Source organism: Bipolaris zeicola, assembly GCF_000523435.1.
Source record: "Bipolaris zeicola 26-R-13 unplaced genomic scaffold scaffold_31, whole genome shotgun sequence".
In the NCBI taxonomy this organism is placed as follows: Eukaryota; Fungi; Ascomycota; class Dothideomycetes; order Pleosporales; family Pleosporaceae; genus Bipolaris; species Bipolaris zeicola.
In genome coordinates, this window is record NW_006912080.1 from 143,393 (window position 1) to 171,392 (window position 28,000).

General features: G+C 52.4%; 12 protein-coding genes across 12 annotated transcripts; 6 read left to right on the plus strand and 6 right to left on the minus strand.

Moving 5' to 3' along the window:
* Positions 1-1,071: 1,071 nt before the first annotated feature.
* Positions 1,072-1,991, plus strand: COCCADRAFT_89604 (uncharacterized protein; the record flags this gene model as incomplete). Its single annotated transcript, XM_007711620.1, has 2 exons — positions 1,072-1,593; positions 1,770-1,991. 2 exons carry the CDS (start codon positions 1,072-1,074, stop codon positions 1,989-1,991), a joined length of 744 nt encoding a protein of 247 aa, XP_007709810.1.
* Positions 1,992-2,322: 331 nt separating this feature from the next.
* Positions 2,323-3,042, minus strand: COCCADRAFT_89580 (glycoside hydrolase family 11 protein; the record flags this gene model as incomplete). The annotated part of the gene is made up of 2 exons (XM_007711621.1): positions 2,323-2,728; positions 2,783-3,042. The coding sequence occupies 2 exons, from the start codon at positions 3,040-3,042 to the stop codon at positions 2,323-2,325; spliced, it is 666 nt and encodes a 221-aa protein (XP_007709811.1).
* A 2,436-nt stretch (positions 3,043-5,478) lies between these two features.
* Positions 5,479-5,736, plus strand: COCCADRAFT_34662 (uncharacterized protein; the record flags this gene model as incomplete). The annotated part of the gene is made up of 1 exon (XM_007711589.1): positions 5,479-5,736. One exon carries the CDS (start codon positions 5,479-5,481, stop codon positions 5,734-5,736), a length of 258 nt encoding a protein of 85 aa, XP_007709779.1.
* Positions 5,737-6,250: 514 nt separating this feature from the next.
* On the minus strand, positions 6,251-7,879 carry COCCADRAFT_2957 (glycoside hydrolase family 15 protein; the record flags this gene model as incomplete). Its single annotated transcript, XM_007711566.1, has 2 exons — positions 6,251-7,539; positions 7,594-7,879. The coding sequence occupies 2 exons, from the start codon at positions 7,877-7,879 to the stop codon at positions 6,251-6,253; spliced, it is 1,575 nt and encodes a 524-aa protein (XP_007709756.1).
* Positions 7,880-9,023: 1,144 nt separating this feature from the next.
* Positions 9,024-11,252, plus strand: COCCADRAFT_2958 (uncharacterized protein; the record flags this gene model as incomplete). Its single annotated transcript, XM_007711567.1, has 3 exons — positions 9,024-9,464; positions 9,522-10,115; positions 10,167-11,252. The coding sequence occupies 3 exons, from the start codon at positions 9,024-9,026 to the stop codon at positions 11,250-11,252; spliced, it is 2,121 nt and encodes a 706-aa protein (XP_007709757.1).
* Positions 11,253-11,744: 492 nt separating this feature from the next.
* Positions 11,745-13,332, minus strand: COCCADRAFT_34665 (uncharacterized protein; the record flags this gene model as incomplete). Its single annotated transcript, XM_007711590.1, has 5 exons — positions 11,745-11,769; positions 11,835-12,681; positions 12,754-12,916; positions 12,985-13,193; positions 13,266-13,332. The coding sequence occupies 5 exons, from the start codon at positions 13,330-13,332 to the stop codon at positions 11,745-11,747; spliced, it is 1,311 nt and encodes a 436-aa protein (XP_007709780.1).
* Positions 13,333-14,755: 1,423 nt separating this feature from the next.
* Positions 14,756-15,532, plus strand: COCCADRAFT_2960 (uncharacterized protein; the record flags this gene model as incomplete). The annotated part of the gene is made up of 4 exons (XM_007711568.1): positions 14,756-14,846; positions 14,923-15,242; positions 15,297-15,345; positions 15,402-15,532. The coding sequence occupies 4 exons, from the start codon at positions 14,756-14,758 to the stop codon at positions 15,530-15,532; spliced, it is 591 nt and encodes a 196-aa protein (XP_007709758.1).
* Positions 15,533-15,748: 216 nt separating this feature from the next.
* COCCADRAFT_2961 (uncharacterized protein) lies at positions 15,749-16,489 on the minus strand (the record flags this gene model as incomplete). The annotated part of the gene is made up of 1 exon (XM_007711569.1): positions 15,749-16,489. The coding sequence occupies one exon, from the start codon at positions 16,487-16,489 to the stop codon at positions 15,749-15,751; it is 741 nt and encodes a 246-aa protein (XP_007709759.1).
* A 552-nt stretch (positions 16,490-17,041) lies between these two features.
* Positions 17,042-19,671, plus strand: COCCADRAFT_24233 (uncharacterized protein; the record flags this gene model as incomplete). Its single annotated transcript, XM_007711580.1, has 2 exons — positions 17,042-17,227; positions 17,314-19,671. 2 exons carry the CDS (start codon positions 17,042-17,044, stop codon positions 19,669-19,671), a joined length of 2,544 nt encoding a protein of 847 aa, XP_007709770.1.
* A 146-nt stretch (positions 19,672-19,817) lies between these two features.
* On the minus strand, positions 19,818-22,403 carry COCCADRAFT_89531 (uncharacterized protein; the record flags this gene model as incomplete). The annotated part of the gene is made up of 2 exons (XM_007711622.1): positions 19,818-21,336; positions 21,388-22,403. 2 exons carry the CDS (start codon positions 22,401-22,403, stop codon positions 19,818-19,820), a joined length of 2,535 nt encoding a protein of 844 aa, XP_007709812.1.
* A 476-nt stretch (positions 22,404-22,879) lies between these two features.
* COCCADRAFT_89587 (uncharacterized protein) lies at positions 22,880-24,479 on the minus strand (the record flags this gene model as incomplete). Its single annotated transcript, XM_007711623.1, has 3 exons — positions 22,880-23,745; positions 23,798-24,114; positions 24,238-24,479. The coding sequence occupies 3 exons, from the start codon at positions 24,477-24,479 to the stop codon at positions 22,880-22,882; spliced, it is 1,425 nt and encodes a 474-aa protein (XP_007709813.1).
* Positions 24,480-25,471: 992 nt separating this feature from the next.
* COCCADRAFT_2965 (uncharacterized protein) lies at positions 25,472-27,622 on the plus strand (the record flags this gene model as incomplete). Its single annotated transcript, XM_007711570.1, has 1 exon — positions 25,472-27,622. The coding sequence occupies one exon, from the start codon at positions 25,472-25,474 to the stop codon at positions 27,620-27,622; it is 2,151 nt and encodes a 716-aa protein (XP_007709760.1).
* Between the last annotated feature and the right edge of the window lie 378 nt (positions 27,623-28,000).

The window sequence follows — 28,000 nt, forward strand, 5'->3', positions numbered from 1 at the left end:
TCCCCCCACGCTCAAACGCACTAATGGGAATTGAAGTGAGTTGTCACCGCCTTCGGTCATTGGGGGGAGAGCCATGATGGGTTGCAATGTCATTTCTGTCACGTACCTAAGAGTCCGGATCCTACAAAAGTAGGGAATTTCCTGGATGTAGAAGAGGATGATTGGATGTTCGTATGCTTGTGAGATTGATCGCTGCCTGATGTCAACCACTGTTTTCACTGGGTTTGCCCAGCAAGAACTGCGGGGGATGAGTCAAAGATACACCGTGTGTTTGTATGGAGTTGGAGTATTGTATTTCCAGCAGCAGCCTGCGGCAGCGGTCAAAAGACCAGAATATGAATATTTCTGTTTGATGAGCGGTGTATCTAGCGGTGCGCATGTGGGCGTTGAGAGCGACGCGGGTGATGAGAGCGGTGGCCTTACGACCGGCGCAGTCAGTAAGGAGATCGGCGTTGATGATGACTAGCGAAACTGAATGAGAGTCAATGAGATCTTCTGGAGTATCCAAAAGACTCAGATTTTGAGGTTTGTCGATTATGTCTTGACGACTGGCAAACAGGAGGCGTGAATGAGACTGAAGGCGAGTATCAAGTGGTAAGAAAAAGCGATGTCGTCACTACAGAGCGTGCGGTCTGTAAGAGCAGGCAACGAAATTGGTGGTCTGAGTGCTGTAGAATACACCGGAAATACGCCAATTTGCAAATTTTCAATCTGCGTTCACCTCACTGCCTCTCACTGCTCACCTTTCACCTTGCATGACGAGTCAGGAGAATGGAAAAAGAACGGCAGGTAGCGACCAGCGCTATAGACTAAGATAACCAATAGAGTGAGACTGGTGAGTATTGACAGGAACTAGAACGTGTTTTGACAGTGGATAGTGAGGAACTGAAGGAAAAAATGGCAGAGAAGCGATAGGATGCATTGTTATGTGTCACCGAGAGCATGGATATGGTGAGTGGGTGAACAGACAGTGCAGCCGCAACCGGGTGAGTGCCTGAGCTGAAACAAGAAGCGACTTTGCATCATGTGTCCTTGGCGATGGCTACTTCGTGAATCTATTATGAAATATGAATGCCTTCTAAGGCACTTGGGTGTGCCCAAGAGGGGTGGATGTTGGGATTTCCGCTGAGCTATCTCGAAGTTTTGAAGCAGAATTGCGAGAAGATAGGGAGACCACTTATCATCGACGAGGCTCAGAATGTGCTTGGGAAAGCTGGCGATTTTTTCTCTTTCACGCATCATACTGAGGATGGAGGCGTGGTGCCTGATACTCTAACTTTGAGCAAGACGATGGGGAACGGTCTGCCACTCAGTTATGTCCTGACGTCGAACAAGATCGCCAGGCATGCTGAAGAGAATGGTTTTCTACTCTACAATACGCATATCAACTATCCGTGTCCTGCAGCTGTCAACGATAACGTGTTTGGAAAAGTGTTTAGAGAGGATCTCTGTGTTCGGTGCAAGCGGCTCGGTGTCAAACTTCCAGCCGGACTCAAAAAGTTCCAATCTCGCTACGGGTGTATTGGAGATAATCTTGATCGCGGTCTCACAACTGGTGTGGAGATTGTGAGTGATGGGAATACGAAGGCTGGTGTAAAAAGTATACACTATTGTAAGATTGCTCGTAGAGCTCTCAGCGAGATGCTACCCACCTACTATTTGCACTAAGCTATATTGGGAAAGCACCACCACACTAGCGGTGCCTCCAGTAACACTGAAGGCTGCACCTTCTTACGGTTGGGACTCCTGATTTCGGAGCTGCTGTGTAGCAAAAGATGGAGAAAATGGGTTTGTGGGCGCAGTTGGCGACAATGGCGTCGCTTGGTGGTGTTTTCAGAATTGCACACCCGATTACTGTTATGGAAGAGGAGTTGCATGTTGCATTGGGAATCATTGAGGAGGCGCTGAGGATGACTCCTGGTACGATGCCGTTGTATGTAATAGATGAGGCAGCGATAGATGGCCAGCCTATTGTGAAGTCAAACATCTAAATTTGGTACTGCGGAGTTTCATATTGCGAGTATTGAAGTTTGTTTATTTTTATCATTAGAAGGACACCGGAGAGAATGCTCGTAGTAGACGTCATCATGCGTCAAGACCATCACAATTCACTTAGAGGCAAAAATGAAAAGACGCGTTGTGAGTAATGCCAAGATTTTGACATTGTTAAGCTATAGACAAATCGGGTTGACAAAGATAGTATATACAGAAAAGAATCCACCAGCTCAGCTAGCACAGCACGTAACCAAAAACCACGCCTGTCATCTTCCAGTCGTTCAGAGAGCCATCAGGGCCATTCGTTTAATCTTCGTGGTGAAGAATTTATGGGCAGTTGACGGTGATCTGGGCGTTACCAGTGGAGAAGTAACCCTCGGTGGCAACAATCTGGTAGTAGTGCTGGCCAAGGTTCATGCCCTTGCTGGCCCAGGCGTCAAAGTGAGTCTTCATATTGACGGAGCCGGAAGAGCGCTTGTTCTGACGAACAGACCAATACTGCTGAAAGGTCCTGGTGCCATCGATGGAGGGCTGGTTGGTACGGGTCGACTGAGCGATCTTGTAGGAAGATCCATCAGAGGTGACGGTACCCTTGTTCTGGGACTGGGAAGAGGGGTCGTAGGTGCCGAAGTTCTCAACGACGTAGTACTCGACAAGGGGGTTGCGGGTCCAGCCGTAGACGGCAAGGTAGGAGTTGCCGTTGTAGTTGTAAGTACCAGAGTAGGTGATGGTACTGTATCAATGTTAGTGTATGTAGTCTATCAGAGTTGAGTAAGACAGTCCATACCGGGCAGTTCCTGGGTTCCATCCCTTTCCACCGACGAGGTTGCCACCGCTTCCCCAGCTTACGCTGTAGCTACCACCGGCACCGTTGGTGTAGGTAGCGCGGGCACCGCCATCAGACCACCAAGACCAGAAGCAGCCGTTGTGGGTACCCTCGCCGTTGGGGGTGTTCTGACGGGCAACGAGAGACACATCAGTGGCGGGGGCGGCAAGAGCGCCGGTAGCCGCAACAGCAGCAGTGATGATGGAGGTGAAAGAAACCATTTTGATGGTGTTGTTGTTGAGTGAATGAAGCGAAGGGAAGTGGTAGTTGTGGTGATGGTTGGTGAGGAAAGTGTGCCATGGAGCCGACTCAGGATAGCTTTATACTCGCCCTCGCATGGCATGTGAGTGGAAACAAGACCGGATGTTGTGCACAGCCAAGCCAAACATCCTCGTCATGATAGCGGTATTCCATCTGCTAGAGTAATATTAGCTAGGGTGTAGATCGAGAAGCAGGCAGGGCGGAAAGTAGGCAGTAATCTGTTTGACTTGGCGCTTTCGTAAAGAAAGCGCTCTGGAGGAGCTGGCTTGAGCCAATGGGAGGGGAGACGTGACCAAAAGTTTTGTATTTTGAGAAAAAAGGGCAATGATGGTTGGCTCTAGAGATGAAACGGTATGGGTGGGGCAAGGCTGTGAAGTCATTTACTTAGAGGCTGCAATCTGCTCCGTCCGGACATGTGGCTCCCAAAAGGAATCGCGCTACAGCAGCGGCGGAGACGAGCCTCTCCACTCTCCACTCAAGCCTCCCACTGTTCCGCATGCATATGCCAAGCTTTCCACTTTTAATCTTTGCCCACGGTTAAACAATCGCTTGGCAGGAGTCGCGAATCCAACAGCCGTAAGCTTGTTTAATCAAACTGAAGCTGTGGAACACGTGTGGCGCTTGGGCGTGGCGAAGATGGTGCGTAGAGCTGACCAGTCGTTCCTGGCCCCGGGTCTATTATTGACTATGGCATACAGGTTGAAAGGGCGCTGTGTAACGGGTGTACCTTGGTGCCCAGACGGTGGAAGGCGTAGTTGGTGATGAGAAGGGGCGAAGATCTGCGGCGAAGGCGTCCAACTCCCCGATGAAACCCGCAAATTTGCCGGACCCACGTGTCATGCGCTCTGACTTCTCCTCGTGCAAACGCATCTGTTCTAGACCAAGACCAGAAGGCCAGCAAAGGAAACATCAATCCTTCGGAAAAAAAGAAAACATTCTGGATGACGGGATACTCCACCGTTGACCATGGGGAGGTCTCCACGCCGCGCCGAGCCAGGCGGGGGCCCGGGTTTCATCAACAGTGCCGCCAGAACCAGGCAATCGTCACGCAACAGCCGCACATCCGAGAAATGCCTGTATCCTTAACCAGACCCAGAGGCAATATAGCCAGGGTGCGTGTAAATGATTTTCTTTGTTGTTGTGCGCTGGCGCATCAAAGCCATGACAAACATACGCATATCAGGTCATGCGCACAGCCGCTACATTTGCTTCTGCCGGCTCGACAAGCTACACTAGCCTTATAGGCATGCCGCTTGCCGACATAATACGGAGAATTATATACTTACGCATACGCCTCCATCGTACTAGTGATCTGGGGAACTTTAGCCCCACGAATCACCATTTAACCACAGTTATTATGCAAACCAACTTTACAAATCGCCTCTACTAGCCTTTTACTAGCACAATAGGCGCCTGCACCCCGGATTTGAGGGGTACATATGCATGGAATTACCTCCTCGGGTGCCGAGTGTCTTGGTACTGCACAAGATGTCTTGTCCAGGCTTGTCCCGGTGGAAGAAGTGGTGTTGTGTGGAGCTTGATTCAACCGTTGTTTTATGAAGGCTAAGGCCGTGTACGAAGGACTGTGCGGTGAATGAAACATCAACTTTGAAGGGCTCAAAATAAGCTCAGAATATACGCAGAGCTGATATTGCCTAGTATCGAGGTTGCGCCGTACGCCTAAAGGCCCCTTTACGATGCAGCAGGCAATATCAAGTTTTTTACATGTCGCTGTCGTAATCAGCCGGTTGGGTTGGGCCAGCAAGCAGCCGTACAGCTCTGCGTAATGTGCGTTGGAAGTATCGGTGACGAGTTTGGTTTTGCGAAAATTTCACCGAGTACTGTATGTGTCTGGTCGGTTTTGTGCAACTACTTCAAAGATCTGAGAGGTTGAGAAACGTCAGCTCTGTCTGTTTCCAAAGTATCTTGATATCAACTCCATTTCTACCATGGAATCCTCAACAGTATCAAACGCCTGTCAAGAATCTGCAGAGAGACGAAACATAGCAGTAACAACGAGAGGAACCTTCGTAACGAGAGCACAAGATGGTGTCTTTGGAACCAAGACATGTTGCTCACCGACGACAGTGTTTAAACACATGTCTAAACACTGTCTCACCACAACCTCACGATATATAACCACACTCTCCAGATACATTGTGAGAAAACTTCACAGCACAAAGATTATATACACAGAATAGAACCTATACACACAGAACACCTTCACAATGCGATCCTCACGACCATATATACGATTATCTCCAACCGCGATCTTAGAATCCTCCAAAAGACCACCAACAACACAACCGACAAGTAAACACACACACATATATCCAACGATCTAACCACCAGACTCATATCCACCACGCAAAGCACAGAACCTCTTGACCATCAAGATGTGTCAATACAACTTTGTTCATTTCACTGGCTGCGATCACACTGTGCTGGATAGGGAGGTACCCATCCAGCGTTGCAAGTCCAAGCAGCGAACATTGTGGCAGAAAGCATGTGACTCGGCGGAGTCAGTGATCATCTCACGGTTTGAGCTATGCGAGGAATGTGTCGACAAGTTGGAGGGGAAGCTCATGAAGCTGGAGAAGCTCCGGAACAAGGAGCTGCGCGCGGAGCAGAAGGCGAAGAAGAAGCAGGAGTAAGCTGGAACGGGGATAAGCTACGCTAGACTTTGCGAGCTTAGATAGGGGAGACAGGTAAGTTTGATGGGGCTAGCTTGGGGGTATGGGATTTGGAGTTCAGGAATACAGACTGTTTTGGATTTTTTTTTCTTTATTAGACATAGGAAGGGGTGTCATCAGAACAACCAGGCCAGGAGTTCTGCACTGCTTATTGATTCACACATAGAGTAGACTCAGAGATAGACATAGACCCCCACCACTCAAGGTGAAGAAATAAAAATAATCATTGATACAAAGCGAGGGTATATAGCATTGCATGCTGTGATGCTTTCCAGTGATGAAAAAGAAGAAGAGAAACAGAAAAAAAAAGGAAAAATGTAGTATCCAAACTCCACGCTAACAATAGGTCATGATTCCAGTCATAAACATCATGAGTCCATACTTCTCCTTCACCTTACCAAATGAAAAAGAAAAGAACCCGAAAGAGAGAAAAAAGGCGGGTTTCCCGTTCTAAAAACCTTTCAACGCGCATGAACTAATGCACAGAAATCTTTCTTGCTCTAGCAGCCTGTAAAAAGGCACCATAACTCCAAGTCAAATGCTGAGCACCACGCATGTATCCAGTCACACGATCAAACTGCTCACTCATGCTGCCCTCGGCATCCACATGCGTCTTAACGACTTGCAGAAACTCGTCGCCGGTGCTCTGAATGCGCTCGATGATGGAGTGGAAGAGGGCGTCTGTGGGGCCAAACGTGCCTACGTCGACATCTAGAGAGGAGCTACCGAGGAGAGACTCGTAAAAGGGAAGACCAACATCAGTAATAGTCAAGTTGCCGGTGGCAGAAATGTGCGAGGCGGTGCGGTACAGAATCTCTGCGGCTGAAGAGGTGCACAGGAACCATGGGTTTCCACCACGGTTCGAGTTTCCATAGCCGTCGTATACATCTTCGGGATAGCGGCCAAGGCCCGTTCCCTCGAATGTGAACTCATCTACATTGTCATCATCGTCATCCTGGTCAGAAGGATTGCTGTTGATGGGGAACCGGTCGCGCTGATCCCGAGTCAAAGCAAGCAGAGAAACAAGAATCTCATCGGACCACGGAGGATACACGACATCATCTTCCGATCCGCTCTTGGGAAGGGCGTGCAAAGAGCCGAGAAGCAGTCCGCAGTCGAGGCCACTCCTCTTGCTCCATAGCGTCTCAACAAGATGTCCTTTTTGCGCATTCCAGAATTTGCCCAACAGATTCTCAATGTAGCCAGCTTGCTTTTGGTACCAGTCAGCCGCACCAAAGTCTCCAAAGGTTCTGGCAAGGTGACTGCCTTCCTTCAGACTCCTCGCGCTGACCATGAGGGTGAAGAAGTGCAGGCCCTCAACCTCCTCCCAGAGATCGAATCCCGACTGGTTCCAGAAATGGCTGACATACTCGAGATCTGCTTTGATAATGCTACGAGGAGGCATTTCAGCGGTGTAGAATGAGCCGAAAAAGTCTTCGGAGTCGGGGGAGCTCCATAGTGAGGGATGCGATGCGTTGTACTCGCGGAGGTAATGCATGAGCGTCAGTGCGCGAAGGGCCGGCCCATCGCGCTGAGGTCGTCCCCACGAGCCGGTGAACGGCTTGCCATCGACTTGGAACTTGGGCTCACCTAGTCCGGAAAGGTCGTCGAATGTGCCAGACGGGTTTGAGGTGCGCTGAATGTCACCTTGGAGGGAGGTGTATGCGTCTAGGATGGTGGATAGAGAAGCCGCGCGCGAGGACGAAGTGTCGTCGGCATAGATGTTGACGAGGGTATCCATGGTGATAGCAGCGTCACGGACCCCTGTGACGAGGTTAGTACCAAATGATTGCGGGATGACGTCTTAGAGATACTCACATTGGAACCAGTAGTCCGGACCGTCTTGACTGGGACTGGCGATGACGGTGCCCTCGGCCACACCTTTCCCTTGAACATTGCTACCTCCAGGCGCAACGTTGGCGAGCAGTTTGTCCAGTGCAATGTGCTCTTCATGCTTTATCCAGGCATCAAGTGTGTCTTGAAGCGGTTGCTGTTGCTGCACACGGCTGGAAGCAGCAAAAGTGGCTAGGGAGGGAAGACGAGGTATCGATAATGTGTAGGCATGGTGGACAAAGCCTGTGAGGAGGAGCACGCGAGGAAGCATGATGAGCGCCGGGGAATGTCGACCAGGGTGTGGATGGCTGGATGGCTGGCTTGAGACAAAAAAGAAGCTTAGGTCTGCTGGCAGCTCATATGTGAGCCTTCAGAGTCGAAGATGACGAGGAAGAGAAGCGCGATGTCATAAAGACTAGGCGGTAGCACGCGAAGTTGGGCATAAAGAGAGCCGTCGAAGCCCGTAGGCCATAGACGCCTTCCGTGCGCGCGCCATGCCCCGGACCGGCGACTATGACCGTGTGGATGATGACTGTGGGCCCTCGTGCCAGTGTTAGTGGGCGGCGTGGACGAGTAGGAGGCGGTGGACGAGGTCGCGCGGACAGTTGCTCGTCCCGATCCAGCTGGCGGATGATGGTGAAAGGACCACGCGAGTCACGGCTAGCAACGTCACGCGACCCGCCCTCGTGGATCTGGGGTAGGCGGTAGGCGGTAGGCAATGCAAGGCACTCAGAGGCTCGGCCTACGACACTCCAGGGTCATGACAGCGCACCACAAAGGATTTTGCCCATGGGCCGAGGCACCGAGAAATGGCGCTTTCTTTTGCACCTGAAAGAAGGAATGTACATAGCAGATAGCCTGGTTGCTACCAAAAAAGCCCCATAGCTCGTCCCCGGAATGTACACGCCAAGATGGCTCCCCCATGTCTGGCCCCGAGCGGCTCTCGGGAATCAGGATGCAGGGCGTTTTGGCCGAAGGTACTAGCAGCAGACATATCCCACGAGTAGTACATGTACCTGATACATACATACATGTGATAATATGCGACATGGCATATGTGCCGAAGGCTAGAACCTTCCCGGCATGCTCCGAGGTCCGGGTGGGTGAGGACTGCAAGGCGTGAGGGGTACATGGTGTCGGCTACTTGCATGTAACCGCCGCCCAATGACCATCGGCTATTCCCAATACATGCCGCAAAGTCAACATCATGGACGTATGCACGCATACACATCCATCTCAGACTGGCTGAGAAACACCAAAACAGTCGACTCTGAAACTGTCCCTTGGCCATTGGCCCTGCATACGATGACTGTTTGATCCGGTGAGTTTCCACATCTCACCTTGTCTAATCAGCCAGCCAATCATTCCATGCCGCGTACTTGAAGACGCACGTTTGTCATTCACCTCCATTCAACATGCCATTGCACAAAACGCACTCCCTGCGCAGTAACCTGCGTATGCTGCACAGCTCCGGGTACCGGATATGCCAAGCCTCCTTTTCCACGACAGCTAGACGCACCAACTACGACGCTACAATCCAGAACCTCAAGATTGGCTCTCACACCCGCGTCATCTTCCAGGGATTCACCGGGAAACAGGCTACAGCCAATGCAAAAGAGTCGATAGAATGGGGGACAAATGTAGTCGGCGGCGTCAAGCCCAATGGCTCGGGAGAGCATCTGGGACTGCCTGTTCTGCCCTCTGTGAGAGCAGCAATGGAGCAGCTGAAGCCTGATGCAACTGGAATCTATGTTGCAGCCCACCAGGCTACTGCTGCAATTGAGGAAGCAATCGAAGCAGAGGTGCCGCTTATCGTCGCAGTGGCTGAGCACATACCATTGCATGATATTATGAGAGTGAGTCAACAGGCTCTGAACAACATATCAGAGACACCGAGCTGACGCGGCAGTAAGATCCATTCCATGCTGCAATCCCAGTCAAAGTCACGGCTTGTAGGTGCCAATGCCCCGGGAATCATCTCAGCTGTTGGGAAGTGTAGGATTGGCTTCCAGCCACTACCGACATTTTCACCTGGTCACATTGGTGTTGTGGCAAAATCCGGCACTCTCTCTTATGAGACTGTGGCATCCCTGACAAGAGCCGGGCTCGGACAGAGTTTATGCATTGCAGTCGGCGGAGATGCGATTGCAGGCACAAACTTTGTGGATGCTCTCAAGGTCTTTGAGCATGATGATGACACCGAGGCTATCATTATTGTAGGTGAACTCGGTGGTACAACCGAAGAAGAGGCGGCGGATTGGATCATAGATTACAGAAAGCGCGTAAAAAATCCCAAACCCATTGCTGCTGTCATTGGAGGTTTTCAGGCACCACATGGCAAGGTCATGGGCCATGCTGGGGCTTGGGTTGGCCTTGGAGAAGGCACCGCAGAGGCAAAATACAAGGCACTGGAGAGTGCTGGAGTGACCATGGTTGATCATCCTGCGAAGTTTGGCGGGGTGATGAAAAGCATTCTTGCAAAGTCCGGTCGTAATGTTGGGAAGATTGTAGGTTCACAATTGTCAAAGCACCCTCCATTATATTCTGACTTGTTACAGGAACAATCAGCAGCCCAGCAACGCCGCTCATATCATACATCTCCAAAGCGGCCTATCACAAACTTCTCCAAAACCGATGCTTCATTTACACAAAAGCGCTCCCTCCACCTCTCGAAAGAACAGTCCACAGCCCTCCTCAAATCCTTCAATATCAACCTCACCATACCCCCAGAAGGCTCCCCATCAACCCACTACCTAGGCGTTTCTCCCGACCGCTCTAATCGCTCCCCCTCCATCATCGCCGCCCCAACAGCCAACCCCTCCAAACTCACCCACCGCATCCGTCGTTTCCCTTTCGACTACCGCACCGGGCCCACTCCATCTGCCATTGCCGCCGCAACAGCCCACATGCAACTCTCAGCCTTGCCACCAAAATCCAAATCCCAACTCGTCCAAGCCATCCACAACCTCTGGAACCTCTACACCTCCAAAGAAGCCATAGACGCCCACATCAAACTCGCCCTATCCGTTGACTCCGACGACCTCCTCTTCTACGACCCCTACCTCTTCTTCGACGACGCAGCCTTCAAATCCGGAAAACGCCACTCCGACCTCCACGCTCTGCGCGATCAGACTGCAATACGCGCTGCAGACCGCGAGGCAGAAGAAGCAGGAATCGTCTACATTCCTCTTGATTCTCCCACAGCTAGTTCCGAGTCCAGTCCTAAACATCTAGTCGGCACCCTAGTCAACGGCGCTGGCCTCGCCCTCAACGTCCTCGATACCCTCGCCCTGCGCCTCTTACCCACCACGTCCGCTGCCAACTTCCTCGATACAGGCGGCAAAGCTACATCTGCAACTATTAAAACAAGTTTCAAGCTTCTCCTGTCCGATCCGCGCGTCAGCGTCATCTTCGTGAATATTTTCGGGGGTCTCACGCTCTGCGATATGATTGCAGAGGGCATCATACTCGCGTTTCGGGATGTGGGCGTCGAGAAACCGGTCGTGGTGCGGTTGAGGGGCACGAATGAGGAGAAAGGACAAAAAGTGCTCGAGGAGGCCAAACTGCCGATTTATGTTTTTGATGATTATGAGCAGGCGGTGCAGAAGGTGGGGGAGTTGATTGGTAAGGCTGTGAATGTATAGAGAAAGAAAAGAGAGAAGGGAAGATGAGATTAAAATGATTAGATTCGTCGCAGTCACACACACACGCGCACACACTCTCTCTTACGTCCCGTTTTCCCTATCAGTCCCATTGCGAATAAAACATTGTGCCGCTGCGTACAGAGATCTCCCCTCCCCTTCCGCACCCCACCCCCGCCATGGCCCTGTTTCTACGCAAAAAAGCAGGGGGACGACGACATAACGTAACAAATAAAAACATCAAATTCACAAAAATCCTCTCGCATACGCCATGGAAGCTCAGAAAAAAAAAGTGTGTGGTACATCGGAGTATGAAAAATATAAGAGGTATCTCCAAGGCCGGAAGAAGGTGGGGGAAGAAGAGGGAGGAAGGAGGGGGGGGACATTCCAAACGATGGATCGAAAAAACCAAAGTAACCCAAAACATATCGCAGGAATTCGTTTGACAGTAAGATAAAAAAAAAGAAGATGACCGGAGGGAATATAACAATGACACTATACAAAGTATTGGAATGCGGTTCTGTCAAAAAAAGTTAGTTATGTGCGCTCTAATGGTTGGTTCCAAGGATGGACAAAAAAACTTACCCAATCGCTGCCATGACTCCCAGACCAACAAGTGCCCTCCGTGTCACTTTTTCCTTTGTCATCTTTTGCTCCGTCGTGTACGCCTTTTTGGCGAGCTTGTTGAGGCGCTCATCGGCCAAATCTTCCTCGTCCAACACCTCTTCGATTCCGCGCTTCGACGACCGCGTGACCGATGGCGAGCCGCCTTCAAGTTTCTGTGCTTCTGCAACCATGCGCTTGGCCTCCTCGATCATGGCTGTTGGGTCTTCAGGCTCGGGGAGTGCGGCGTGGTCGTGTGGCACGTCGACTGTGACGCTGGTGCTGGTCTTTTCTGTGTCGCCATTTGTCTCAACGGTTTGCTTCACTTCAATGTGAACTGTGCCCTCCTGGACCTCGAGCTCTGGCTCTGGCTTCTTTGCAGCATCCAGCGCCTCCTCGACTTCTTGCTCCACCTCCTTCACCTCGCCCTCGATCGATGACGCAATCGACTCGGCAGGCGCTACGCGCCTGGCAATGCTGTTTTGGAGCGCAGTTGACGGGGTGACGGCCTCAATAGGCTTGAACATGTCATCTGCGGGGGTGGCCTCTGGCTTCATAGCACTTCTTGTCGACCGGCCCTTTCGCGGGGTCGCATACTTGCGGCCTGGGGTCATGGCCTTGCTGGGTGAGACTGATCGGGCCGAGCGCGCGCGAGTTTGACGGAAGCCAAATGTAGGAAGAGTAGCGGGCTGGGCGTTTGCAACATCGAATTTGGGGGGCATTTGGATGGGGATGTTTGATTTATCCTTGCCGCCCTTTTCGATGGGCGCGGGGTCGAGGAGCGCCTCTATCCAGTGGCGCATCGAGTACTCCTCGGACAAGGCCAGAGCTAAGCGAACCGTGTCAGATGTCCATCATTTGCAGATTGAGAGATTTTTTATATTCAAAGAAAAAAACTTACCCTCCTCTGGCGCAATCCAAACGCTTCCAGCTACCTCCTCGTCGCCGGCTGATGGGAATGTCTTCTGGTACTTGCGTTCAAGATCCTCTTCCTGGAGCGAAGCCCAGGGGAACGCAGCCTTGAACATTCCCGTCGCACTGATGTAGCCGTCGCTGCTGCGTCGCTGTTTGTCGCGTTAGTCGTCGACTGCGCTCAGGGCAATGCGCTTGCTGATTGTTTTGCATGGCGTACCATCAAGAAATATGACTCTGGGAAAGCGGACATGCGGTTTCGCGAAAAGATGCCAGATCCCGTAAGGTCCTTTGGCAGCGGAACCCTCAGGTGCGCGTAGTCGAAAGTGCCCATGTTTTCGAGCTTTGTCGCGTTGGTAATACCTGAGACGCCAGCCTTGACACCCAAGTTTGTTTGCCCGAGGCGACGTCGTTCAATGAGAATCTCGACTGGGCGATCTTGTCAGTCGCGTTGCTAGATGGAGGAGATGGGAAGCGACGCGATGCGCGACGTGTACGTACTAGCCGTCGAGTCGGTGGGCTCAAGGAGCGGGTTCTTCCTTTCGGGGAGGACGCGATCAACAACCATTTTGGCGACGTCTGAGGGGTTGTCGTGGAAGAGGATATTACAATGGATGTATGAGAGGTGCTGCGCGCAGCGCGTGGGGTATCGCGAAAAGACTGCGAGGAAATAAGAGTGCGTGTTGCGCGTGCGATCGACGTGATGATGAAAGGGTGCGTGGTTGCGACAGAGGCGAACAGACAGACAGGCAGGAGCGATGGGGGTGCTATCCCTGTGCACTAGCGCCGCCCACGCCCAGTCCAGCCGCCCCCAGGGCATTGTCGTCGCGCTCATCAATCAGCCTTTGGCAGCGGCCTTATTATTACGTCCTTTTAGAATGCTTCTTCTAGAGCATTACTACATTAGTGCTGCTGCCGATTGGCCCTCGAGCCATTTCTTCTGCCCATTGCAGGCCCGATGGAGCGTCGTGCAGATTGCAGGCGCTGCTTTGAGAAGAGGGCCACTAGATCACGCGTTTGTCCTGTCGTGACGCGCTATGTACATATCCATACACAAACACACAAACATGCCTACGGACAATGAACGTACACTATCAAGCTCCCTTTGTCTGCCCCAGGCCGCCAACACTTGCGCCATCCACCAGCAGCCTGACATACACGTCCAAACATGACGGCGCCTCGCACGGTATCAGATCTGCCACCCTAGCTCTCCAGATATACGACAGCATCTAAGTACCTAGCTATGTACTTGCACATACTTGTTAATGCATCTGGCCAGCCACCCATGGACCTGGCAATGTCAGCATTCAACAGGCCACTGCTCTGTCCCAGCATCAGCCCGGTATCGCTCGGCAAAGCTGAAGCAAAGAGCAACAATGCGAAGCAGCCATGAACATAAGCAGTCATCTGAAGCGAGCGATCCCCATGACCTGCAGGGCATAATCCCCATCGCATCCAGACAATATCTCCGAATCTGTAGCCAGAGACTGTCTGCGACCAACTGCGCTAAACACGTCACCCTGGCGTCAACGTGCCAGAGGCAATTGGGAGCGTCTCGATAGCAGCAGCGGCCTGAAGGCCTGGTGTTGCTTTTTCTCGTCTGTGTGAACGCGCGGGGTCATGGCCCTGCACCGCTGTGAGACGTCTTCGTCCTCAGCACACTCGTCGCCTCTTCTATCGCTGGCCCCCTAGAGGACTGTGCATGATGCACTCGTGTCGCAGCACGAGTCTGGATGGCATGCGACGTATCAAAGGGATCCACCGCCCACCCAGCGACGCGGCAGGCCCCGCCAGGAACCAGGCGCCTTAGCCGCTTTGAGCTGCTGGAGCGGTGAAAGTGCCCCGCTAACTTCGAGGCTCAACATGAGGCCGCGCCTACTTGGGCCCCTCACTCCTCCAATTGACCCTGAACTTCTCCACAACATTCTCTCGCCGCCTGTTGCCAGCCACACACAACCACCCATCCCTCTCCATCCAACCACACACCCGCCATGGCCGACCACGCAGACGACCTCCACGCCGAGCAGACCGAAGGCTTCAAGGTCGGAGAGAAGAAGACAATCGACGAGTACCAGAAGCTGGGTACGTGGCACCCCCCATCGCGCCGCTAGCCCATACAAACAGCTTGACAACACCTGCTGACCTTCGACCGCCACAGACCAGAATGACGAGTCTCTGCAAAAGTGGAAGGCGTCCCTTGGGCTTGGCCAGGGCAAGGACATCTCCGACCCCAACGACCCCCGCAAGTGTATCATTCTATCCCTTGGTCTCGAGGTAGAGGGCCGCGACGACATCATCATCGACCTGCGTGCTCCTGGTGCGCTCGAGGAGCTCGAGAAGAAGCCCTTCACCATCAAGGAGGGTGCGAGTTTCCGCATGAAGGCACAGTTCAAGGTCCAGCACGAGATTCTGGCAGGTCTCAAGTACCTCCAGAAGGTGAACCGCATGGGTGTTAGCGCCAAGCTGCAGGAGATGATGGTACCTATCCTCACCAGGCTCGTGCATCTATACATACGCTGACCGTCACAACAGGGCTCATACGGCCCCAACACTGAGGAGAAGCCGTTTTACGAGAAGAAGTGTACGTGTCCCATTTCGACAAACACTACCACATCACACTGCTAACTCTTCCTTCAGTCGAGCCCGAAACCGCTCCCTCTGGCATGCTTGGTCGCGGCCACTACACAGCCCTTTCCAAGTTCGTCGACGACGACAACCAGGTCCACCTGCAGTTCAAGTGGTCTTTCGACATCAAGAAGGACTGGTGATAGGCAATCGGCCAAATCCGCATGTTGGAAAAGGGTTGTATTGTCGCACGGCGCAATACGGCAGTCTCTTTTAGTTGGAAGCGGTGGATATCCAGAGTGCTTGAACTCCCACGAAGTAACGAAGCGACGGCTGAAGGTCGACCGTTTGGACGGAGACACCAATCCGACCAGATATCGATCCTATAGCTTTGAAAGAATCAAAATTTTCAGGACCTTTTACGTCTCGTTCCGTCCTTGGCTCGAATGTGCTTGATATTTCTCGACCTGGTCGAAGTGAAACCATCTTCCTGCAATCCTCTTCGCCTTGACGGTCCGACCCGCCCATGCTCGCCCACTGCTTCCAGAACCAAATCTCCGTGCTGAAACATTGAGAATGGATATTTCTTGCTCCCATGGATCTCCCATGATAGCTTCGCGTCGGGTCTCGTGCTCAGTATCCATTTCAACATCCTCTTCGGCAGGGGCCGCAGAAGTACCATAGCTTCCTTCACACTCGACTATATGGAGTTGAACGCCAGTATTCAGTGCAGCGTCAGCTGCTGTAGCAAAGCATCGTGACAAGCCCTGGGCGGAGAAAGATGGCGTTGGTGCGTGCAGCGCGAGCGGATTTACCAACACGACCCTTTCCTTTGGTTTGGTCTCAGCTATAGACTCAGCCGCAGTATGGCCATATGCAGTCAAGTAGGCGAGCAGTGCTTGTACAGATGGGCAGAAAGCAAGTCTGACGTGTCGGCTCGTGAACAAGTTGTGGAGCGAAGGCGCAAGCAGTCGCTCTAGCTCTTCTGTGGCTGGCTCGCTGCGACTCTGTTGCAATGAAGTAGCAAGGTACTCCAAGAAAGATTCCTGACTGGAGCAGATAATCAACAAGGTCGGGCTTGTGCTGGACTGGGTAGTCAGGACATAGCGGAGGAACTCAAGCAGTGTTAGCGGGTGGAGCACCGTCGGCGTCGGCGACATGGCAGATTGAGTGTCGAATAAGTTCCGGCTGCCATGTGCACGTTAGATCGTGATGTCGATGTCTGCTGCTGCTGCTGCTGTTGTTGTGTGGCGCCGAGTGTTCTAGGTGTACGTATTACCAGGCAGGTCACCAAAAGCCATGGACGGTCAGCACGGGCTGCAAGTGCCAATCGGCGGCTGTACCCGCTCCCCGATTCACACCCCCACCACCGTTGTTGTCCATGGCTCCAACTGCCGCAGCGCATGCACGCTGCCACGGATCATCACAACCTCGACGCCCAGAGCCTTTGCTGCCCATACCTTACCTGACTCTGCATAGCCGGCCTCCCGTCTGTCGGCAAAGACAAATCGAGTCGTAGGCTCCCGGAAGCAACGTACTTTCCCCCGGGCCTAAGTCGCTGTCATGGAGTCCATCAGTCGCATATCGAGCTTGTTGGAGACAGGTATGGCGCCTTTCTCAATTTTCTCCTCTTACATATCCATCGCATCTTTTGTGCCTTTGCGATTTATACTCGACGGGTCTTGAACATGTAATCGCCTCGCTCGTTCACTATGCATCCATCCAGCTTTGCTCACTGGTCTCTTTCTACAGCCCGCGACCTTACCCTCGAAGCCGCCCGCGATGCCAGCAATGTCCGCCGAGCACCCACAAGAGAGCTGCCCTCGAGCCAGCTCAAGAAGCTTCTCGACAGCCGATCCGAGCGCGATGTCTTGGAGGGGCTCCGGAGAGTAATCACTGTATGCCAACCCTACCATGAATTCGGGCCATCTCAGCAGACATGGCACGCGTTGGGACGTGTAGTAACTGACTACAGTCCCTCTAGATGTCTTATCGACAACCCCCTGCGCAAACACTGCCTTTCTTCTCCCACGTAATCAAGAACGTCGCCTCGCCCTCGCTTCAGGTCAAGAAGCTCGTTTACATATATCTCCTCCAGCATGCCGAGCATGAGCCGGATACCGCTCTCCTTTCAATCAATACCATTCAAAAGTCGCTTACGGATACGAATCCTCAATTGCGCGCATTGGCGTTACGAGTCATGTCGAGCATACGGGTCCCAGTAATTAGCCAGATTGTGAGTCTGGGAATCAAGCGCGGCACTGGAGATATGTCGCCGTACGTAAGGAGGGCAGCGGCTTTGGCGATACCGAAATGTTACAGACTGGACCCCAACACCGAACCCCAGCTGCTGGAGCACCTGTCGACATTGCTGGGAGATAAACAGTACTTTGTGACTGGAGCTGCTGTAGCATCGTTCCTAGAGCTATGTCCAGATCGCTTAGACCTCATACACCCGCATTACCGCGCCTTGGTACGGAAGCTGGTCGATATGGACGAATGGGGACAGTTGGCTACACTGCGATTAATGATGGTTTATGCACGGAAATGCTTTCCCAGAAGGACGAAAAAAGTCAAGAAGGCGGTTAGCGCTAACACGAACAGCAAACCTTCACAGTCTACAAAAGGGTTCTATGATGATTCTGAGAGTGAATCTGAACAAGACGAGCAAGAGAAGGACATGGAGGAAATCGCTGTACTGGATCCCGATCTCGAATTGCTGCTAAAAGGCTGTCAGTCGTTGCTCCAATCCCGAAACGCTGCTGTGGTGATCGCGGTAGCCCGGACTTACCTGTATCTCGGTACACCCGAGTATCTGACCCAAGCCATCGGGCCGTTGATCTCCCTGCTGCGATCTGCTGCCGACATCCAGCACGTAGCGTTGTATAACATTGTACAGGTCTGCCTGGCACACCCCGAGCCATTTGTAAAGTACTACACACACTTCTTGGTGCGATCAACAGATGCACCGCACATATGGCAGCTGAAGCTCGAGCTACTCACCTTGATATTTCCTCACGCCCATATGAGATTGCAAAGCTTAATACTTGCTGAGCTCAGCCACTTTTCACATTCTGGCAGTTTGGATCCAGCACTAGTCAAAGAGTCTGTACGCGCAATTGGACGCTGCTCGCAAAGTCCTGCGACCAGTCCTCAAACCTCAGCCAGGTGTCTTAAACTATTGCTAAAACATATTGGATCTGCCGATGCCCACTTGGTAGCGGAGTCGCTGGAAGTCATCCGACACTTGATTCAACGAGATCCAAACGCTCATCGCACTACTGTTATCCGGTTAGCAAAGCATTTGGATGCAGCCACCAGTCCTCAAGCTCGCGCTAGCATCATTTGGCTAGTTGGCGAATTCGCCGGCCTGGATCCGGAGAACAACATTGCTGCAGATGTTCTCCGTATTCTTGTCAAAGGCTTTGCAGATGAGGCCGAGCCAGCCAAGCTCCAGATTGTGCTGTTGGCAGCCAAGGTGTATGTGCATCATTTGACAGCCAATCCGCCACCGGAACCTAAAGTGGAGGAGCCCAAACCGAGCTCGTCCCTAATCGACGAATTTCAAGAAGAACAAGGCGGGTTCAGAGATGAGCATCTCGATGCACTCGCCCAGAACAACGAGCCTCAAGAGGAGGAGAAGCCACATATCATTGAGGCACTTTACAACTACGTTCTCTTGTTAGTTAGATACGATACTTCGTACGACCTTCGTGACCGTGCTCGCGTTTACAAAGCACTACTGGCGACACCTACCTCGACACAGTTGGCTTCGCTCCTGCTTTTGGCACCCAAGCCAGTGCCGCACATTCCCAGCCCAAGTGAAACGCGAAAGGGCTATGTACTGGGAAGTGCCAGTCTAGTAGTTGGTGATGAAGGCGGTGTTGGAGGACTCAAAGGATACGAAGACCTGCCGCGCTGGGTCAAGGAAGGAAACGAGCCAGATCCCACGCTCCGCGACGAAGCTGCGACTTCATCTTCTTCAAATTACGTGTCGGCGTATGAAACTGCAAAGAACATGTCGGCAGCTGAGAGGCTGGACGCAGCGGCGGGCAGTAGCGGTAGAATGACTGCAGACAACACGATGAGCCCAAGAGGCTTGAATGGGATTAGTGGAGATGGAGGTTTCGGTGGGGTGCCCAAAGCGCCGCTCAAGGAGAAGACGCTCGACGACTGGCTGGCGGAAGAAGAAGGAGAAGATGATGATGAGGAGGAAACCGAGACAGGAAGTGAAGAAGAGACAGACGAAGAGGAGGAAGAGAGTGAGGAAGAGAGCGAATACGAGACGGACAGTGAAGACGAGGAGACTGATGATGAGCGAGGTAATCTCATCAAGCAGTAGTAGTATATTTTGAAGAAAGAATGAGCAAGACATGATAAGAGTTTTTTTTTTCATGGACATGGTCATGAATTGCACTCTTCTTTGCGTAGATATTCAAACCCGAAGAGAAGAACCAAAAAAAAAGAAGTTGACTAATAAAAGTCACTTCAAAGCCTCGCCATATTTCCCCTCTTGCGCATACTCTTCGTCTTGGTCTCTGCCCCCTGCCCCTCCCCTCCCAACCCCACCCCTTCACCCTCGGAAACAACCGCAGTAGCATCATCCCACAAGCCCTTGGCCACAAGATCCACAAGTCCCAAAACCCTATTCTGCACCGTCGCCCCATCGCGCCGATTCTTGCCCTCACGTCTACTCGCACTAATCCTTTCTGCAAACCGCCACAACGGACCATCCGCAACGATACTCGCGCTACCATCCGTCTTCCGCTGCGGCACCCACTCATCCGCCAGCCGTATGCCCAGTGCATTCTTATTCTTCTTGCTCGCGCCCTCACCATTACGCGGGCGGGCCACAACAATCATGCCTTCGTCTTGAAACCTCGTATAAGCGTTCTTGAGCGTTTCCTTGTTTACGGCTTCAAAGTAGGAGAGGTCGCCTTGGTGGTAGAGGGTTTTGCCGAGGAGTTGGGCGTGGTCTTGAGTTTTCTTTTGGTCGAGCCATTTTGGTGATGGGGGTGATGTTGTTGATGGTGAGGAAGAGGACAGAGGGGGCGTAAGCATCATTAGGCTTATTGCGCCGAGCCAAGCGGCTTCGATAAAGGGCCAGATGAGGAAGCAGTAGAAGTCGTAGTTTTCGCGGCCCTGGGCGCGTTCGGTGGGGGAGAGTTCGATCCATTCGATTTTGGATTCGATAGAAGAAGTGGGGGTTTCAGGGGAGGAGGAAGGTTCTGGGGAGGAGCGGGTTAGGGTTATGACGTCGTCTTTTTCGAGGCCGAGGAGGGTTTTGGAAAGGTTGGTGTCGAGACCTTCGGTTGGGAAGATGAATTCGCCGCGGAAGAGCTGGGAGAGGAAATGGACTTGGGCGCGTAGGTCGGTGTATGACATGCGTTGGTACTCGGGTCCACCGCCTTGCTTGACGTGTGTGTATAGTGCTGCGCTGACGAGACTTTGTAAGATGAACAAATGGATGGTCATGTTACGGTAGAAAGAGAGCTGGAATCGATCGACGGCGTAGAATGTGTCTTCTGGGAGATCAGGAATAAGGCCGACAAGTCCTGTGCCGAGCACTTCAAGAGCGCGGTCGACGACAACACTGGTGGGGAGATTGCCAAAGTGTGCTACGCGACCTCCTTGGGCCCGTACACGGTCACTGAGCCATTCTACGCGTCGGATGAGTTCGGTCTTACCAACACCGCGGCCGCGAAGTGTGAGTAGGACAGTGCCGACCAAAGCCGTAGGCATGACTACTGAGACGTCGTTGATTTCTGACAACACTTTGTACCCCAGAGTGCGAAGGATCCGGAGTCGATCTTCTTTGGTATCGATTTGTTGGGGCAGCTTGGAGAAGCGATCGCGTTGTTGGGTAATGAACGACTTCAGGGACCAAGGTTCGTGGAAACGGACGTCTACACGACCAAGTTTGAGAGAGAGGACGGACGAAGCAGACAGGAAATCCATGAGATTTTCTTTGGGCTTTGGCTGGCCGAGGAGTTCGCTAATATATGAGCTGTTCACTGTTAGCATCCATATTCATCTTGGAGAAATTTCGCAGACGTACTCGACCTCAATCACCTTGTCGTACTGCGTTGAAACTGGGCAAATGATGGCATCCTCTACCCGGCCACTAGCAACACTATCTAGCATGTAACTCAAGATGCCAAATTTTGGTGGAAGGAGCTTGCCTGTCCGACTCCGGCCTCCTTCGACAAAGCACTCGAGGTTATAACCACATCGCAACAGAGTGTCTATGTATGCTTGAACCAGCGTGATATACAATTGATCGTCTCCGAAGCTCCGTCGTATCCACATGGCGCCCGCATGTTGAAGAAATGAACCCACAACTGGAAAGTTCAAGTTGTCGCCAGCTACAACGGTAGGTAGCGCAAGACCAAGCCTGTAGCAGATGATCTGGAGAGAAACATAGTCGACATGGGAGCGATGGCAAGGCAGGAATATGATCGAGTGCTTGTCCTTGGCTGCTTTTTCAGCTACCGCGCGTAACCGCAAGACTTCCTCGCTCGAAACGTGAACACCCTGGTGGTATGCTCTGGTGAGGAGCTGAGTTGCAAAGTAGTATGCACCTCTTATGAAAGGCCTGCTCTCCATTTTGCATATCATCGAGTCTGTCCAGCCCTCACTGACCTGCATGAGTGACTCTTCAATCTCGGCCCTCCTCTTGGACTTTCTGTCTTCATCATTCAGCAATCCTTGCTTGACTTCAACCTCAATTCTCTTGTCCGCCAGTTCGCGTACTTTGGCAATGAGCATTGGGCTGCTCAGCACCCTTCCCTTCATATCTTCACTGAAGCCCGAGTAAAACTCTGGCTGACCGATGTGGTGATCAAAAGAACGCCATCCTGTTCCAGAGAAATGAAGCGATACTTCACGCAAGAAGTCCAGAGGTGAGGAGCGGAAGCGCGCGAAGCTGTGTATGAGGCCGCGATCGGGCGACTCATTGTAGCCGGCTGCGTGGAGATGCACATTATCATCTGCAGTTATGCTGAGGTCGGGAGCTTGTTCAGAGGTAGAGGAGGATGAAGCTGGAGGGCTCTGCCCCTCGTCTGAGCGGGTCATGGTGTCCAAAGGGCAGGACGTTGCTGATGCGCCGGGCGGAGATGCGTCTCGTCAGGGGGAGTTTGGGACCGACTGCGCTGATGACATGGGAAGGCGCGTTTTCGGTCGGGGTGGCACTTGATCTATTTGATCTATGGGTCCGTGGGCTGCGAGTGGTGTAGTGTTATGACATTGTCAAATAAGGCGCGAGATACGTTGTCTGGCAAGAATGACGGCGCGATTGTTGAACCTGAGATGGACCCACTTCCCCGGCCTATCCCTTGAGCCTCGGCTTGTGGGGAAGGCATAGCGGGCCTGCATCGCCTCCGATTCGCCAGCCATCCGATTGCTACGGATGTTGGTATAAGCAATCGAACATGAGTGCAAATGTCACTCGTTCACATTTTCAGCGGATTGCAACTAACGTTCTTGATTATCTATGGATATTTCTTGACAGGAGATACGTGCCGAAGAGCCTACAGCCAAGTCAAGGTGCTTCAAAACACCTCCCAAAGACTGACTTTACCATCCTTGGCCCCAGCAGCAACCCAATGCTTCATCTTTGTTTCGTTCTCGCGTTCCTGCCCACGGCTCTCGACACGTGTTTCTGGCTGCGAGTCTTCCACTGTGAGGTCTTCTGCTGTCAATATGTCGGCAAATGCTACTGCGTAGACACCTTCCTTGTGCCACTTGAGCACTGCAACTTCCTTTAGAGTTTTGCTACTATATATGCGGACGCGAGCATCCCAGCCTCCGGTGACAATGAGCCGGCCATCAGAGCGGACTCGGAGTGACTGTTGGCCAGCATGCTTGGTGTCTATGATTTTGTATGCAGGCTCTAATGTCACTACCGACTGGACCTGTGGTGCAGGCTTGATGCGGGGAAGTGGTGTAGAGGACGACGAGAGTAGAGATGACAAACCACCCGGTTTGGGAGTCTCCGGTGTCTTTCCCTTGGTAGGCAACTTTGCAAACAAAGGCGGAGACTCGGAGGAGTCGACAGGCTGAGACATGTCTTCCATTGTTTCTGATAATCGACTCACAGGCACCGATGGGGGTGTCATGGTAGTTTCATCTTCACCTACCTCATTGGCACCGACAGTCAGCTCGGGCACACGATGCTTGACCAATTTGGCGTCAGCAGATGAAGTGAAGAAGAAGTCGCCATCCGGCGAGGCATCGAGTGACAGGACAGGCTGAGAATGGGGCTGGCTGAGGTAAATAAGCTCAGCAGAGCCGACGGAAGGGCCGGTGCAGTCACCCGGGAGCTTGAAAGCGGCGGCGACGCCACCCTCGTACCCGGCAAGGAGCAAGATGTTTTGCGAGTGTTGATGGCGAAGCAACTTGACAGCCATGACCATGCCTAGGGATGTTAGCGACATTTGTAGTTGTAGGGTTGGCACAATGGCACGTACCTGTCTCGACTGTTTGCACTCGGGGGACTGTAATTTTCAGGGTTTCATCCGGAAGGAGCCATACTTCCATCTGCTTGTCGTCCCTTCCCGGAACAGCTACGAGGATGGGATTAGGGTCCGTCTGGTCTGTGCGGGGCCGCGTGTACTGGTAGCACATGGAAAAGGCGCAGAAGTTGAGGGTATTGACGGGAAGCGAATGGAGCATCCATGGCAGTGGCTGGGTGTGGTTGTCTGAATCTGCAGGGAGAGCAATCTTATCTGGCAGACGACCTTGCGGCCTCAGCTGCCATACTCGGAGGGTATTGTCTCGACCATGACTATGAAGCACACGTTAATCGGTTGACTTTTTTTTAAATGAGGATATTTGGCAGGGACGAATAAGGGACGAGCAAGGGGCAGATGCGTGGTGTATGTAGGGGTGGATAACGAGAGCAACGTACGTGAGAATGCGGTCGTGATCCCATTGGGCGAGGGCGAGAATGGGGCCCGCATGGGCCTTCCACACGTAGACGGCCCTCTTGGTAGCGAGGCTCCAATAGACGACGCAGCCATTGGCATCGCCAGTGAGCAGGTAGGCGTTGCAGCGGACAAAGTGCACGCAGTGGATCGGGGAAGCGTGGCCGCGGAGAATGCAGGTGGGCAGGGCGGGTGGCAGGGTGGGCGAGTGTTGGGCGACAGCCATGTGTGATAAGGGTAAGCTGAAGTGGTGGTCTTGGGCAAGACGGCGCGAGATGGGATCGGCCAGGCAGGACAAGTGGGGCAGACACAGCCAACGATGGGCAGTGCCATTTCGGCTGAACGGTCGAGGAGAAGGAGGCCATGTCGAGTCCAAGACAGCACAGGTAGTAGTGTATTGACTGCATACCCATACCCATACCCATTACTCACACGGCGAGCTGACGGCGGGCGATGCTGGCGTCACGAGAGCGACGTCACGCGGCTGGGGGGCTGCCATCTGCAATCCTTCTGTATGTACTTGTATAGATACAGCCAAGTGCAATGCGTATCTACGTATGTGTGAGTGTAAATACCTGGCTAACGTCCCTCCCGGCCTGCTGGAAACCCACCAGTGCTTCTCATCATAGTAACAAAGTCAACCATCATCATGAGGCGCAGATAAGCCAAGAATCAAGAAATGGACTGTACGGTAAATCCAGAAGCGGTATAGCTGTATCCTAGCAATGCCCCGCATGTCTCCTGCAGCGCTAACCATGGCGGTTTTCGCCACCTGTGGCTCAGTCTTCCCAGGCAACGATTTTCGTCCCACTCTCTCATTGAATATAGTGCGTCTCGACAAGGTCCTGGCCAGAGCGGGTTGGCCATCCTCCCTTCTAGCTTGAATAAGGCGTTCATCCACTCCTTAAGGTATGAATATAATAAATCTAGTCGTATGCGAACTCGCCTTCCGCTAGATTCTGCATGCTGCACGTCTGTCACAAATTGGGGCTGAGCATTCAGTCCCACCTGTCCTGAGCGAAGCTGTCCCTTTAGATCTCCTTTTGAACTGTTTCATGTTTGGTATTTTGTTTTGCTGTTATACCCGTTAACCTTAATGACTAAGTATGGTATTCTCAGCCGACGAGTGAGTTGCCGTGCTCTTATCTCTTCCCCCGGCCTGCCGCATTTGAACCAGGCCATAACCCATCTGACCCCCGTCCCACTACACGCGAAACAATGCGTCTCTTGCAACGCAGCAGCACTGGAGACTTCCGCCTCACCAAGGATTTGATTGGCGATGAGACTATCCCTCCGTATGCGATACTTTCGCACACATGGGAAGCAGACACAGAGGTCACCTTTGCAGACATGGCAAATGGGACTAGCACGGATAAGTTTGGCTATAGGAAGATCCAGTTCTGTGGAGAGCAAGCCAAACAAGACGACTTGCAATACTTCTGGATTGACACCTGTTGTATCGACAAGTCAAACCACGTTGAGCTTCAGGAGGCCATCAATTCCATGTTTCGCTGGTACCAGAATGCGGTGAAATGCTACGTCTATCTATCCGATGTTTCGACAGCAAAGCCGAACACATATGAATTCTCTGGCTCTACTTGGGAATTGTCTTTCCGGAAAAGCAGATGGTTTACTCGTGGTTGGACCCTTCAAGAGCTTCTTGCCCCGCGTTTAGTCGAATTCTTCTCCCAAGAAGGCACGCGTCTAGGTGACAAGAAATCGTTAGAGCGGCAAATTCATGAGATAACGGGCATCGCTACCCTAGCCCTCCAAGGAGCCCCATTAGAGGAGTTTGATGTTGAGGAGCGATTATCGTGGGCAAAAAGCCGTCGGACCACCCGCAAAGAAGATAGGGCGTACTCGTTACTGGGTATATTTGGGATCTACATGCCACTCATCTATGGTGAAGGCGAAGATAACGCATTCAGACGGCTCCAGGAAGAGATCAACAAGCCTTTAAACGGCCGCCAACGGAAAATGGATTCGCTTTCTATTGTGGACGCATCCACCACCACCATCCGACTCATCGATACCACATCAATATCGATATCCTCCTTTATACGATCCGTCCGCGAATCTCGGCCGGATCTCAACATTGTCGAAAATGAACTCCAGTCCATCAAGAGGACGCTTGAGCTGCTTCGCGAAGATCTCGACATGGCATCCGGTAGCGAAGCATCACCGGCACTTCCTATCTCGTTTAAGAAACAAATCCTTGGAATCATAGACTGTTGTGCTGCCACAATTAAGCAGATTCAAGAATCCCTTGAAAATTCTCGCAGCCTTCTGGCCAAGTCTGTCGTTGGCCAAGCCAGATGGGCCACTAATGGAAAAATAGATATCCAAAGACATCGCTCCGTGCTCGAGTCCAATAGACGTGCATTAGAGATTGCGGTCGACCTACTTTCCTGGACGATGACAAGAGAAGTTAAGGACACAACTGTCGTCCGAGATGATACTTCTCACATCAAGCAAGACACGGTGCGAATTCTGGAGGAAATAGCCAGGCTACAGGAGCAACTACCTCGAGATCTGACACAACCTAATGATGAGCGCGGACTAGTGCTAGACAGATATCTGGAAAGCCTAACGTCTTACACCGAGACACTCAATGCCGAAATGGACGCCGAGTGGGACAGCAATAGCAACGATCACCTGTACCACCTGTCTAGATCTGACGGGGATGCACTGCCAAACGATCCGGTTATTTCCCAGCCTTCTCAAGCTCAACTTCCCTTGCACCCTTTGAGCAACCAGGCCCACGGAGGCGCCTCGGAGAGTCTTCAAAAAATGGGCTTTACAGACCAACACTCGACCCTTCCCAAAAGCTTCCTTCTCGCAGTCAATAACCGCATTTCGAGAGACCAGTTCCTTCAACTGCGAACAGGGAACCTGCCGTTCAAGAAATCCGCGCCGTTGCTTACCATCGGGGCTTTCCTCTTCCCGGGCACACTCCGCGTCGTCACCCAGCGCAGGTCACTCAGCGATATTGCGCAGAATATGACACCAGCGGTGCTCCGCGGGTATCAACGGCGTGCAGTCAAGGGTGTGGCATATCCAGCGCTTATCCCGAGTATTGATCCGAATGTTGAGACGACAGGAATGATGATATTCGGTCTAAATGGTCCGGATCGGAAGGCAATGGATGCTTTCCAAGGGGGCATGTACGATTTGAGCCGGGTGACGGTAGAGATTGAACTCGAGGATGGGACTAAGGAGTTCCCTGAGGCGTTGGCCTTTGTTTGGAATGGGCCGTCAACGGGGCTTGTTCCAGTGGAAGACACGTCTTGGTCGCCGTTGGATATGCTCCATGATAGATGGTTGTCTGGGATACTCAAAATGGTAGAACACGAGGAGGAGGCGCTTTAGCTTGATACTACTCAGGGGATTAGTCTGGGAGAGCATCGCATGTCTCTCAACATGTTGAGTAGGCTGAGTGCTTTGGGTATTGCGGCTGGGAGGCTTGCATATGGGTGAGTGGCCCAGCGTCAAGGTGTGGCTTGAGTTACTCTCCATTCGTATAGAATGACCTGTATGTATGTATGTATGTATGTATGTACACTAGTTAGTTAACGTGTTCCACCAGTAAGCGGCCCACCCCAGTAAGTGGCCCACCCCACCAAACCTGACCCAGCGCTCTACACAATCACCACAATGCCGCGACAACAACGCTCTATACAGACTTCTCGTGAAGCTAGAGTACTTCTAGCATCTCGTGCGCTTCAAGAGAAACGTGTAACAAGCCAG